This window comes from Haemaphysalis longicornis, unplaced genomic scaffold (genome assembly GCF_048455015.1).
Source record: "Haemaphysalis longicornis isolate Haplotype H1 unplaced genomic scaffold, Haemaphysalis longicornis Haplotype H1 scaffold_12, whole genome shotgun sequence".
Taxonomy (NCBI): Eukaryota; Metazoa; Arthropoda; class Arachnida; order Ixodida; family Ixodidae; genus Haemaphysalis; species Haemaphysalis longicornis.
In genome coordinates this window covers 82,206,944-82,219,756 of record NW_027526225.1, presented here as the reverse complement: position 1 = coordinate 82,219,756, position 12,813 = coordinate 82,206,944, and the positions used below count along the sequence as shown (strand labels likewise).

At 48.8% G+C, this 12,813-nt stretch overlaps 2 protein-coding genes across 3 annotated transcripts in view; one reads left to right on the top strand and one right to left on the bottom strand.

Annotated features, from left to right (window-relative positions):
• LOC144162877 (uncharacterized) overlaps positions 1 to 12,813 on the bottom strand; it is a 124,227-nt gene that overhangs the window by 81,456 nt on the left and 29,958 nt on the right. The window lies entirely within an intron of this gene.
• LOC144162875 (ileal sodium/bile acid cotransporter-like) overlaps positions 4,313 to 12,813 on the top strand; it is a 46,309-nt gene continuing 37,808 nt past the window's right edge. Inside the window, exon 1 of the mRNA XM_077693589.1 lies at positions 4,313 to 4,973. Within this exon, the coding sequence (XP_077549715.1) occupies positions 4,560 to 4,973 (414 nt within the window). The 5' untranslated portion in view covers positions 4,313 to 4,559. The remainder of the gene's footprint in view (positions 4,974 to 12,813) is intronic.

Here is a 12,813-nt window from a genome sequence, read left to right as displayed (position 1 = left end):
TTTCTTTGCGCTAAACAACGGGGAGATGTATGACAAGCGCCAGTGGTTCATGAGTTTTGAACGGTTATGACTGTATAGGCCACTTGTTCTTCGAAGCCTTTGTGTTACTCATACGGTACGCCGTGTGGCTCTACTTGGGTCCGTTATCTCGCTGCGCCGCCTGATTCCGGCAATCGCTTGACATCGAGCAGCGTTACAGCGAGCGAGCCACGACAAGGCGAGCCCCTAAAGTGCTCAGCACTTAAAAACCCAATCAGCTTCTGAGTAATCCGGGCATTCAACACACTGCACAAAAAATGTATGCGGTGTGGAAACAAGCTATACCCCAAAATCAATTCACGGAATGTTCACAGGTGGTCAAAGAAAGAGTTCAGACACTACCTGAGACTCAATACGGCACTAAAGAGATGCCCATGACGTGGTTCCCGACCACTATGTAGCGCGTAGACCAGCGTAAAAGAAAGGTTTCTTCGCCTAGGGCTGCCAACTTGTGTTGTCACTCATAAGAATTGAGCGTACACGTCACAGCAGCGGGAACATCGCCCGTTGCGGTCGGTCAGACACACGGAACCACGATTTTGCTACAATACAAAAGCACCAGCACACACCATAAATTTTACCAACCCATCATTTGAAGGTGTGCTCATTCGAAGTGTGAGACCGAACAGCCTGCTTAAGTCCAAAACGTTGCCACTACATGACACTGAAAGAAGGCATGTTCTAATGTTTCAGTGTGACCGCAGTGCGGACAGTGCGGAACGCACAACACCGAGTATCTCCAGTCGGTCACACGTCGGGAGAACTTCCCAGCTACGCAACCATCCAAAATCTCGTACATCAATAGGAAGTGCCACCGAGGTCAGCTGATGACAAAGGACGCCATCTTGCTAGCTGTTGATTATCTAATTGGTTTATTGCCAATTTCTCACATAATTCGCTTGCCGTACCTTTCATGAAATTTAGGCTTGGGTAAGCAGACAGAAGTTTTCGATAACCCAGTGTTTTCGATTTCTCAGTGTTTCGATAACGTACGCCAAAAATGGCGGCGACTGCTCGGTAGACGGACCGGCAATACTGACCCGCCGCTGTGGCTCTGCGGCTAAGCCGTTGCGCTGCTGAGCACAAGGACGCGAGTTCGATTCCCGACCGCGGCGGCCGCTTTTCTCATGGAGGAGATAAGCGAAAACGCCCGTGTGTAAGAGATTTTGGCGCACGTTAAAGATCCTCAGGTGGTCAAAATTAATCTGAAGCCCTCCACTACGGCGCGCCTCATCGCCTGGGTTGCATCGGCACGCTAAACCGTGCAATCAATCAATCAAGGACCGGCAATTCTGTCTGTCTGGAAAGAGAATTTATTTACAAAACACATTTCAGGGTGCAGCGACTAGTGATAACAGCGCTGCCCTAAATAACAAAAAAAACACAATCACTTTCCAAGTAATCCGACATTCAACACACCGCACAAAAAATGTGCGGTGGGGAAGAAGCTACTACACAATCAATTCACACAAAGTTCACACTCTGTACATCTTGAAATGATAAATTTATCATCAAAAACCCTGGTATGTACGATTTAAAACCCAGAAACAATTAAACACGTGCAGCGCCTGTTGCTACAAAACTAACACAGCCTGAGGGCTGTCAGTTACAGACACTTACAGAAACACACAAACATCTTCAAGCTGATTGTAGACAAAAGATATAACATACAAACAACCTAAAGTTGCTTACAACCAACAGGTTAACATGCGAGGAGAACAAGGATACAAAAACATTCCCTCCCTTCAAGAATGTAGAAATATACAGAACATGGTTGGTGTTAATGTCACAACGAGTACAGTAGCGCACTGACACCCAATTCTAACACCAAAACCAATTGTTACAACGAAAATCCCTAAGGACACAGGTCTGGAAAGCTGGCATGAATAATAACCCTTTTGTTCGAAACCTCAATAAACCGAGTAGACCAATCTTCCCCTCGATTCAGCCTTCGGGGCAACAGCTGAAACACTTCGCCAGAAAGGAGTATTTTATAGAAAGGACCCCTCCAAGTGATGACAGCTGCCGGCGTAATTCATACATGTCCGCGTAACTTAGCGCAAAGAAAACCTCAGGCACGTTTGAGGCAAAATGTGAGCGGGTAAAGTGGGCGTACCCACGTTCTTTTAGTGAAGAATTAAGTTGAAACGGGTTTTGAGCTAGCTAGTGAAAAAAAAGACGTTAAAAATATCCTAGAAAGGCTCCAGCACGTGCGCGATTACTGAAGCACAAAAAATTAGCAGTGGCTTAGCGCGGCTATTCCAGGATATACGTAGCGTGAGTTAAGGTTCAGCTGGTTATTCATAGGTTTCCTGGTTGTCCAGGATTAGCTGATTGTCATGCTTACTGTTGCTAAAACGATTTCGAAACCAATCCAATCCAACCCAATTCAGTTCAGTTCGGTCCAGTCACTGCTCCTCGCGCATGCGCAGCACAGCTCTCCAGGAGCCACGCGAAACGGCTATCAAGCAGCTCCGGCGCAGTGTAAGGCTTGGCTACTGCGCAACGGAGCCGCACAGCTAAGCACGCGCCGGCGCCAGTGCGTCTGCCGCGGCTATGACGTCACTCCTCCGGAATGAGCAGACCGGCGAATGTGCAGACTCAATTCTCTACACACCCGTACTCCGATTGGATTGGATTTCAATCCAACACAATCCAATGTAATCCAATCTTATCTAATTCAAGCCAAGCCAATCTAATCTAATGCTCCTCGCGCTTGCGCAGAATGGCCCTTCACGGCCCACGCGAAACTGCTCAACCTCGGCAAGTGTAGCTTACACTACAAGAGAACAGAGCTACTGCTCGTGCTGTTCCAGGAAGAACAAGCTACAAGAGGGAACGAAAGAGACGCGCGCTGTCACAAGATGGCACGCGAGTAGTCCGAAGGCGGGAAAATTGAATTTTGTTGAACAAACCTCCATTCAATTCATCGCGAAAGGAGCGAGAGGGTGGTGAAGGGAGTGATCGGGGAGCGGAGAAGTACTTACGCGGCAGCGGCGACAGGTGACTGTAGTCTTGCAACGACATTTGCAGTGAAGCCAGCAGATACACACCCGGCCGATTGCTTCAACCGGTTGCCAGGCTCCTTTTTTACGTGTTTGTAATGTATAATCCTAAGTTAGTGCTAGCTAAACTCTCACCAGCCCAATGCTTCGGCACAACACGCACTAGCCAAGTCGATTAGCATGGTTGGATGCAATAAATCAAATCCCCTTAATTTCTTAACGACAGAAAGATGATTATAACGCGAAACGTTCTCCTATGCAACCTGAGTCAAAGTGGAAAATCCAAGGTGTTTCGACCGCGTCCGATTGGCGCAGTCAACGCCGCCTGTTCCCAAAAAATGCACTCGGTCGGCCTATGGGGCTAAGCACGCCGATCAGTCATGCTGCACTTCCACGAGCTAAACAATCCTGTGAGAACAAGAACGTCATATGGCACTCGATTAACATCTTCAAATGGCGAGAAGAGAATACTGTACGGGGTTATGTCAATGTTATTGTTTAGAGTCCGTTGCAAAACGTCCTAGAAAAACACTGCGTCACGGCACGCAGCACAGAACAGTGGTCAATAGTGCGGAGCGTGTATGCATGCTGCGCAGAGTGATCCACCGGAGTGGTTGCCTCTTTTGGATGCGTGTGTTTGCTTGCCTGAGTTTTGAAATGGTGCCCGATCTTCGTTAGACTGACGTCCTTACCCTTTGCTGTCTGTTAGCGTTTGTATTGTGTGTTAATTGTCATGTCTGAGTTTTTGTAAAAGTTCCATGCATTAAAGACAAAAAAAGTCCAGTCGGCGCAATTAGATAGACGTCGGCTTCATAACGCGAGTGACCCAGGTTCGATTCCGACCACGGAAGCGTTTTTTTTGTCGAGGAGTTGGTTGTGCCTTTGCTTATCATCACAATCATCATCGTTTTCTGAAATCCATCGTGTAAAGTTGGCTTTCCTACAGTGAGCTTTGGTGACGAAGCGGTCACCATCAGAGGCGTAGAAAGCTTCGCTTTAAAAAACAACGACCTCGAACACCGGGAGCACCCGCCTCACGTTCTCGCCTTCTAAGAGCTGTGACGCTTCGGGTGCGAAAACACAACAAAGCTTTATCTTATAAAACTCGAAGTACTCGTCACCGGCGACGTCGCGGGGACTTTCCTTGGACGGGGGGAGTAGGCGCAGCCGATAGATCGCGTGCACTGGTACAAGCTGCCTGCGTACGCCGCCGCTGATTAGGCGCCTTAGGTGATAAAACAGAGAGGATCGAACACGCCTCATAGAGGGGTGGTCGGCCGCGGAACGTGTTGGTCAGCTTTCTGGCGGTTTGGCCCGGTTGTCGCACCGTGATAGTCAGCTGATAACGTGAAAAAAAAAAGGAGAGAGAGAGAGAAGTAACGGGGGTGGGTGGTTAGCGGTGTGGCAACCGCCGACGCGCCGCCCTTCGTTTCTGTCGGGATTTCTGCGCAGGACTCCCGGTGGAGGTAGTGCCCTCTCCGACGGCGGAGGGTCCAGTCGCACTTCTGCCGCACGATGCGTGGCGACGGTTTCCTTGCCGCGGGGCTGTGCGCCGTCACCGCGCTTCTGAACTTAGTTTCCGCCGCACAGACGAACCCGTACATTATTCCCCTTACCCCTGCCCCGGCCGAAGTGCCCTACGATGTCGCAAAATCCGCCGAACACGCCGCCGTCGGAGACCCCTTCAACGGCACCGACCCGATTTTGTTCGAGCCGCCGCGGCGTGTCGACGTGGGGGAGGAGCGGGAGGTGGTGATCCAAGTGCTTTTCGCGAGGCGTGCCAACCGGACGATCGAGGTGGTGTCCGGCGACACCGGGGTGGCCACGGTGGACGTCTCGAACGTGTACCTCGACGCCCTGACCAACGGCACCGGCTTCAACGTCACGGTGCGCGGAGTGTTCGTCAGCTACACCAAGCTGTATTTCAAGGTAAGCTGCTGGCGGCCCTTAACAGCGAGAGAGTGCGATGATTTACCGAGCCGCCACTGCTTTCGTGGCCTAGATCGTACACCTCACGGGAGAGGAAACCGCTTGCGAGGGCGTCTTGCTCGCGAGAGATCGTTTTCTTTGTGCGTTTCTGCCATTTGAGATACGTCGAGGTGTCCGTCATTGGAACTGAAGCTCGATTTTTTTTTTTGGCTGCTGCACCAGTTCTCGCAAGGCGAGCAGGGACAATTTTAACAATGAAATGCAAAAAAAAAAAAAACTAAAGTGCAAAATTATTTGCTTGCTTAGAACGCCCATATGAAAGCTTCTTTTCGCCATGATTGTTATCTTGTGCACTTAGATTATTCACCGAGCATACTATCTTGTAATCAATCTAGCCAACTTACCAGCACTTCGCAATCATTCCGTCCGGCGAATTTTAGTTCAAATGTTCCGTTTCGTACTACAAAGAAATCTGACATTTGTGCAGGACAAGTACGTAACGCTGTTTATTTTTCATGCGCTACGCTTCTAAGCCTTCTACATGAGCCGACTGACGCGGAAAGGCAACCTCGATTCCGGGATTTGGAGACCGACCCGAAGCGAGGGAAGGCGCTTCTACAAAGACCCAACACGGAAACTGCGAGCTACTACGAAGAGTGTGCCGTAGACATGGAAATACCGGCCTCTGCGTTAGACGTGGAGGGACATAAAATTAAGATGACGTTTAGCCTCTATCGTCGTCTAAATGAAGTGCCCTTAGTCCACAAGTAGAGAATAATGAGGGAACGGGCGAGACCAGCATCTTGCGTGCGTGTCGGCAAAAGCGTTAGGCTTTCTTTTCCCCGTGCACGCGCATGCAGACGTAAAGATGAGCGTAGGGATCGAGCTCCGCGGCAAGTGGTTCCCCGTGCCGTCGTTATTCTTGCTGCGTGCGGCTGTCATGCCGACAAAAGCGCCGATTCTTACGAAAGGGAGAGGGCGCGCCGCCCATGGGGGAACGCGTATTCAAGGCACGTTCTCGCTGACGACACATTTGGGCGCCTGCCCGCCTCCTGCCAACTCGTTTCCTCGTCCTCTTTCGAGACGATGCTATACGGACGAAACGACATGCAGACGGGAGTCGTAAGGCGAATGAATGCCAATCAGAAACAGCCACAACGGTACCGCGAAAAATAAGGACACGTCGCCGCCTTGCTTCCGCACTTGCTTCGGTAGGTTCTGCCGTGCCTCTGCTTTGTGTGTGACAGGGCCGGTGTAACGGGGTTTTATAGCGCTGCTCAGTGGCGTAAAAAGCGCCTGTGAAGTATAGGCTTGCTTGACAGCGAACTCGACGATGCCATCACCACGAAAAACACAGTATTACCGAACTACACCCCCCTATTCTTCTGGTTTAGTAACGTAATTGGCTGGCCTGGTTGGTGTTCCATTCTGTACAGTACAACGCAAAAATAGACAGGGACTAGAAAAGACACAGCGCAAGAGCGCTATTGTGTTGTCTTCGTTTGTAGTCCCTGTATATTTTTGCGTTGTGCTGTACATAACTCTTCTGCTTTCGGGCATTGGTGGCATAGCACGTCATTTTCAAATGAACCATGGGGTTCGTAACCCCACGTGAAATTTACTTTATGAAATGTACTTTATGGGAAAAACTTTCAAATTTGACGATGCGGATTGAGACAAAGCTCCTAGGTAGGGTGGTGTACACATTTCGTTTGTTTAAAGTGATCTGGGACGAATCTGACAAACCAAGGTTAGAGCCCTTAGTTTGGTGTTTTATAGCCGCCGCTTTGGCGCGGTTTAACAGTGCACAGTTTTTGCATGCGTGGCTTCAGGCAGTACGCTCACGCGAAGGTTTTGGCCGAATCAGCGCCAACACGAGCAATTTTTCTGCAACGAAGTAAAGTCTATCGAGCCAACACAACTTGAATGGAAGATAAGTCGGTCAGTGCCTCGTGCTGACAGTAAAAATTTCATGATTGCCACGCCCTTTATTTTCTTTTTCCCGAAGCAGTCACTGCTCGTGCATTGCGTAACGGGGCAGAAACGTTTTCGTCAATGTTCGGTGACGCTGCAGACAGAATGCTAAAACGTTTTCTCTATCCCCCCCTCGCACTTCCATTTTAAAAGGAAACAAGAAAATTGCCTCGCCTCATTATTCTGACCGTCTATTCTGCACTGCACACAGGGTCACCACGAAACTTAATTTAAACTAAAACCCAAGTTTTTGTTTTCTGGAGTGGATCATCGGTATTAGCGAAAGTGAATTCGAATTTTCTGTTCCCGCTATTTAAACACGTACGTCGTGCGTCAATAAGGCATGACCGACTAACCTGTCTTTACCAAGGCAGTAAAAAATCCCGTAAAAGGCCTCCGATGACGAATTTTCTGGATTGCTTCGATGTCTTCTCTTTTTGTGCATTGCCGTCTCTTCTGGCCATGCATTTCGGAAAACGGCGCCTTACTTTCTTGCCAACTGCATGCAATGTTCGAGGGCGTGATGAATGATATATAGTATAGGCCACTTAAAACCGACCAGGTTTAAACGAAATCTCGGCTATAAAGAACAAATCTTTGTTTCCCCTTACCATTTGTCCTCATATATTTATGTTCAGATATAGTGAAAAACGGATATAACGAACTCATTTACGCTTCCTGATGTGTTCTTTACAAACGGACTGGACTGTATGTGAGCGTCGTGTCAGGAAAACCAGTCCTAGGCCACAAGCTATTTCATGTCCCTGTCTTCCTCTGCGCCATTATATCTGTGCTGTGTGCTTAAGATATTCTGAACACCGGGTATACCGCAGAAGGTAAGATTGCTATGAAAAATTAACTAACCACGGCTTCCGCAGATAGATGTTCGCAACTGTTTTAGCCGCGCAAGCCCGCTACCAAAACCTGATGTATTGTACGTCAGCTCCATAACAAGTAACAGCAGGTCTTAACGAGCTTCGTTTGTTTAACAACTGGCCTAGCTTCTGTAAGTTGCTCAAAACATGTACAATAAGGTAGGCCGTAGCCAGCTTTGGGCGTCCGCCATGAATAGGCATTTGTCACACAAAAGCAACATTCCGCACCACCACAATGACGAGACGTCGTGGCACAACCCATGATAATCCACCATGGCAGATACGTCGCGAACGTTGAGAAACGGCAAAGCATCTCTCTCGATCGGGCTTGCGACACGAGCTCGGTGTTTCAGGTCTAGGGCTCTCGTTCGAGGAATACAATCGAAACCAAAATGTGGGCGTAAATCTGCGTTCATCTCGTCGACCCCTCGGACGTCTTCACTGCTGCGGTTGCGCGAAGATTGCACTCATTTGATAACGAGGCGACCGAAGCCTAACAAACACTCAAATCCTTGTCGCGCAGATAATGTCGCCATTGAGCGCCTACCGACAATAAAGGGGGGTATCAATGTGTGGCAAGCGCGATTGTCCTCCTCGATAAAGCGCGAAACCACAATGGACTGGGAAACCGATAACACTCCAAGTGAAGTGGTCCACTGACAAAAAGTCATGCGGTTAGTAATTCCAGCGAAACGGTTAGCGCGAGTTGGATTGGTTCGCCGCCAAGCGCCGAACTCTGGCCGGCCAATGCAAGAGAGCCGCAGTTGATAGCGGATTCTGTGAATTGTACGACATGAATGTCTTTGGTGTAGGTAAAGAACCCAGTGGAAACGTGCCAGCTACAATCAGTCCACGCATTTTACTAGCCTATATGGCACTGCATCCTTATTCGTTGATAAGTGTGCGCTTTATTCCGTGTTAAATCTTATGCCCTGCAGAGGCTGTCTCCGCTGGTATCCTCAGAAAACACGTGACCTCCGGTACAGCACACCTGTGTTTGTCGGTGGATTGTCGTTTACTGCGTGAGAAATTGCTCCTTTTTTTTTGCGAGCTTGTGCTGCAACGTATATGGCTCTGAATTGTGAATCAGATCGCAAAAAACACCGACTACGACGACATACATTTTGAGAGCCGGATGAACATAATGCGGATGCTTACTGCCACATTATCCGGGATGAATAATCATGAAGCTCTGCCGCTGTTATCGCAACTCTATGAACCCACGCTGTCATACCCGGACAAACAATACATGCGCTATGGCGCTCGAAATATGCCGAGAAAGGCGAGAATATCGTTACCGAGGACTGAAGATTGTTCCATCTATAGCTAGCGCTATGAATAATCGAATGGCCTGTTCTCCTTGACAGTGGCGAAATTCGCTGCAGTGGTCCAGCAGGTCATGCGGCTGCACTTTAGGGAAAGCAAGCTCATGGAATGCACGTCATCATCGCTCACTTTAGCGGCTTTTGCGAATAGTTAACCCCTATGTAATGAATTCCTGGATATAACGAAGTTTTTCAATTCCTCATTTCCAGAAAGCTATGTATTTGCGACCTATATATGTAACGAAGGCGCTGCGATGGGTTAGCCTTAAGGCAACCAATTTGCTACTCTGATGAAGCATTAGTTTTTGCACTTCTAAAAATCGCATGGGGAAATGCACTGACTTAGAGAACTTCGCCCGCACCGCAAACTATCGTGCGTTTCCAACACGTGTGAGTGCGATGTGGGTTATGTGCTAGGCCTATCTGCCGCCGGGTAATCGTGCGTTTCCAACACGTGTGAGTGCGATGGGGGTTATGTGCTAGGCCTATCTGCCGCCGGGTAATCGTGCGTCTCCACTGCCGCCTGTAATGTCGATTCGTCGGTGATGAGTTCTGCTGCCAGAAAACAAAGAAAAGTTTTGTCTTTTCAAGACAAGCTCGCAATTTTAAATGCCGCCTCCGCCGGCGAGAACGAAGAACGTCGCCGCCCGGTACAGTATCCCATTAGCACACCCTCGACAATGTTGAGGTGGGGCAAAAAGCGCCTTTATGGCGTAAGTTTGGTCCTAGTAACGGGTTAAAATTGAGGCACCGAAAAGCTTGAAAATGCAAAAGTGGAACTTAAGCGACGTTTGTGCATACGAGGGCAAGTGAATTTGCTTCTTTGGGGTGCCTAGTAGTGACTAAGTTCATGGGAAAGCAACAGACGCAAATCACGCAGTTTTTCACTCTGAAATAAATCCTTGAAGGGTGCGTTCACCATCACTTATGTATGGCATCTTGGTTTCGTTTCTGCTTCATTCACGCAAGCTTGAACTCGAAACCTGGATGTAACGAAAACCCGCATGCAACGAAAAATTGGAAATTATTGTCAACTTGGTTATATTCAGGTTTACCTGTATCATGTCAACAAGTAACGCGCTCATGGCATTCGGCAGGTGGTGAGCGTATTACGTGGCTGCCTCATCACTTCACCTTGCGAGCCAAAAAAAAAAACTAAGAAAAATTAAGGTGGCCAGACAACGTGCTCAATATGAAAGCAGCATGGCTTAAAGCGGATGAAAATGCGCTAATACTTAGTAGTCAGTCTCCGCACGACGTTCAGAAAAAGTACATCAGCTGCATGGAAACCAAGCGATTGCGAAATCTGAAGAAAATACTCTTGGGAAATTTATTACAGAGCTGAACGCATGGGTGCTCTGTTGTTTGAGCGGAGAAGAATGCGGACGTCCTTGAAGCGAACGCTCCAGCCGCGTTTGCAGCGAGTTCGAGGCGAATCTAACCGGCTGCCGAGCTCGGGCGTCCATTCTTTCGCAGCAGGTGGAGCCGCGCGTACCCGTCGCCATTGATGGAAGGCTACTGGGAATGCCCGCCGCTTTCTCGTCGAACCGCAACACTTCCGAACGGGGCAAAATCCCCCCGATAAGGCCGGCGCGCTTCCTCGAGGTTAAATATGCAACCGCCACTTCTATTGTCCTATTCGTGTTCCCAACAAAACAGCGTCACTAGCAGGCAATTCACCGCAATGAAGGCTAATCTGTTCATCTGTACCCCTGAGTACTGGCACACACGCGCGTTAGCATTGCTGATAGTATGCTCGGTAGGAGTATGCTGATAGGACGCCCGCGGCTCAACCAATGAAGTAGCCAGGAATTTCGTTTTGGCGAGGCTGACCTTCGGTTACGAGTGCAATTATATGGGCCGTGCGAGTTCAATTACGAGTTCCAACTACGATTCGAATTCTACTACGAGTCGAATTCTACTACGAGTCGAATTGTACGAGTCGAATTCTACGAGTCGAATTCTACGAGTCGAAATTACGAGTTCAAGTATGATGGGTCCTCTGCCATAGCAATAATCGATGTTAACAAAGCAGACCTAAGTTCGATTTTCCTAACTTCCCTCGCACAAAAAAATTGACGTTTACATTTTAAGGAGGAGGCGGTCGAACTGGCGTTGATTAATGTCTTTTACAGTAGTAGTAATACATTTAATTACCTACGCAATGAACGGGTACTTTGACATTTTGTGTGCACGTTTTGGAGAACGCAATAACCGGCGTGCCTTGGCAAGACCATCCGTGCATATATTGAGTTCTCTGTGTGTCCTTAATTAAAACAAAGACAGGACTACCTATACCGACTCCGCTTGCTTAGAGCCTCGCGGAAAAGAAACGAAACAAGCTTACGCCCACACGCCAAAGCCGGAGAGGAGCGTTGGCAAAGCTGCGCGAACAGACTGGATGAAGCCGAAAAAGTGAACAGGGCGAGCGAGAGACCGGCGTTATTTCTGAACGAGCCATCAAGTAGTAGTAGTATGCATTGTTAATGATCCCCGCCTAATCATATCCCCAATACGATATCAGAGACACGTCGCTTAGTCCTATTATAACAGAGACGCGCAATGTCACCACATCTCACTGTCCTGTGGACTGCAAGCATCCCAGCAGGAGACCAGAGACCTCTCTTCGCAAAATCCAGTGGTCCCTAAGAAGAATGTCATCCGATGTAGCATGCGGCACACCTGGCTTCTGGCGATCACGTAAAAAGTTAGTCCGCTCAAGGTTGATTTTGGAGCAGTTCAAAATGTACTGATCAATGTCACCAGTCACACTAGACTAGGGGCACAAAGGGGATGAAATAATGTTGATTTTATGTAGCCAAGCTGGTATACGGGCGTTGTCTGTTCTTACTTGGTGGAGCAGACTGGCTTCGGCACTCTTTAGGCCTTTCGTCACGACTTGTTGATGTGCTGGTCGAACGTGCTGACAGCCTAGCCAAGGACGCCTTATCATCTACAAGGACGGTGTAAACGCGGTGCGATTTCCAACGCATACAGAAACTCGCCGTACGCGAGCCCTTTAGGCAACTGTGGCTAGCCATCAATTCCAGACAGCGCACATGACCGACCGCTTGCTCTGCGCGGAACGGCGACGCGCGCGCCTGCACAAGAGCAGCAAAATCCTGCTGCACCCTTTTCCTGGAGTGGCTCGATCGGTGCTGTTCAAACCAGCCGCCTCCGCACGCGTTCCAAGAAGGAAAGATAAGAGGACACGCGTTTGCATAACCTGGACGGTAGACATCTCGGTAAACAGCCTCGAACACGGGAAGACACAAATATTTTCCCAAGAAAGCGTTTCTCAGCCATGCTGGAGAAAGCGCGCAACCGGCTTCCTGAAGTAGCACTCAGTGCGTGCTCCACTACATCGCACCAGGCACCTGCAGCCGTAACGTGAGAGAGGGGAGTTTTTACTTCTACTCCTCATCATCGTCGTCATCCTCATCACCATCCGCATCCTTCTCCTCATCTTCATCCTCATCAGCATTAGATCATTTATTGTTCCCTTAAGCCCCTTGCCGGGTATTACATGAAATGGGGCCACACAATACAGATAAAAAAAAAAAAGAAAACTGGCGCAAACTAGACGTGGACGAAAAAGGGAAGATACGACGGATACCGGCGCCAAGTTTCAACTGTTTATTCAAAGGAAACCACACTAATTTATGC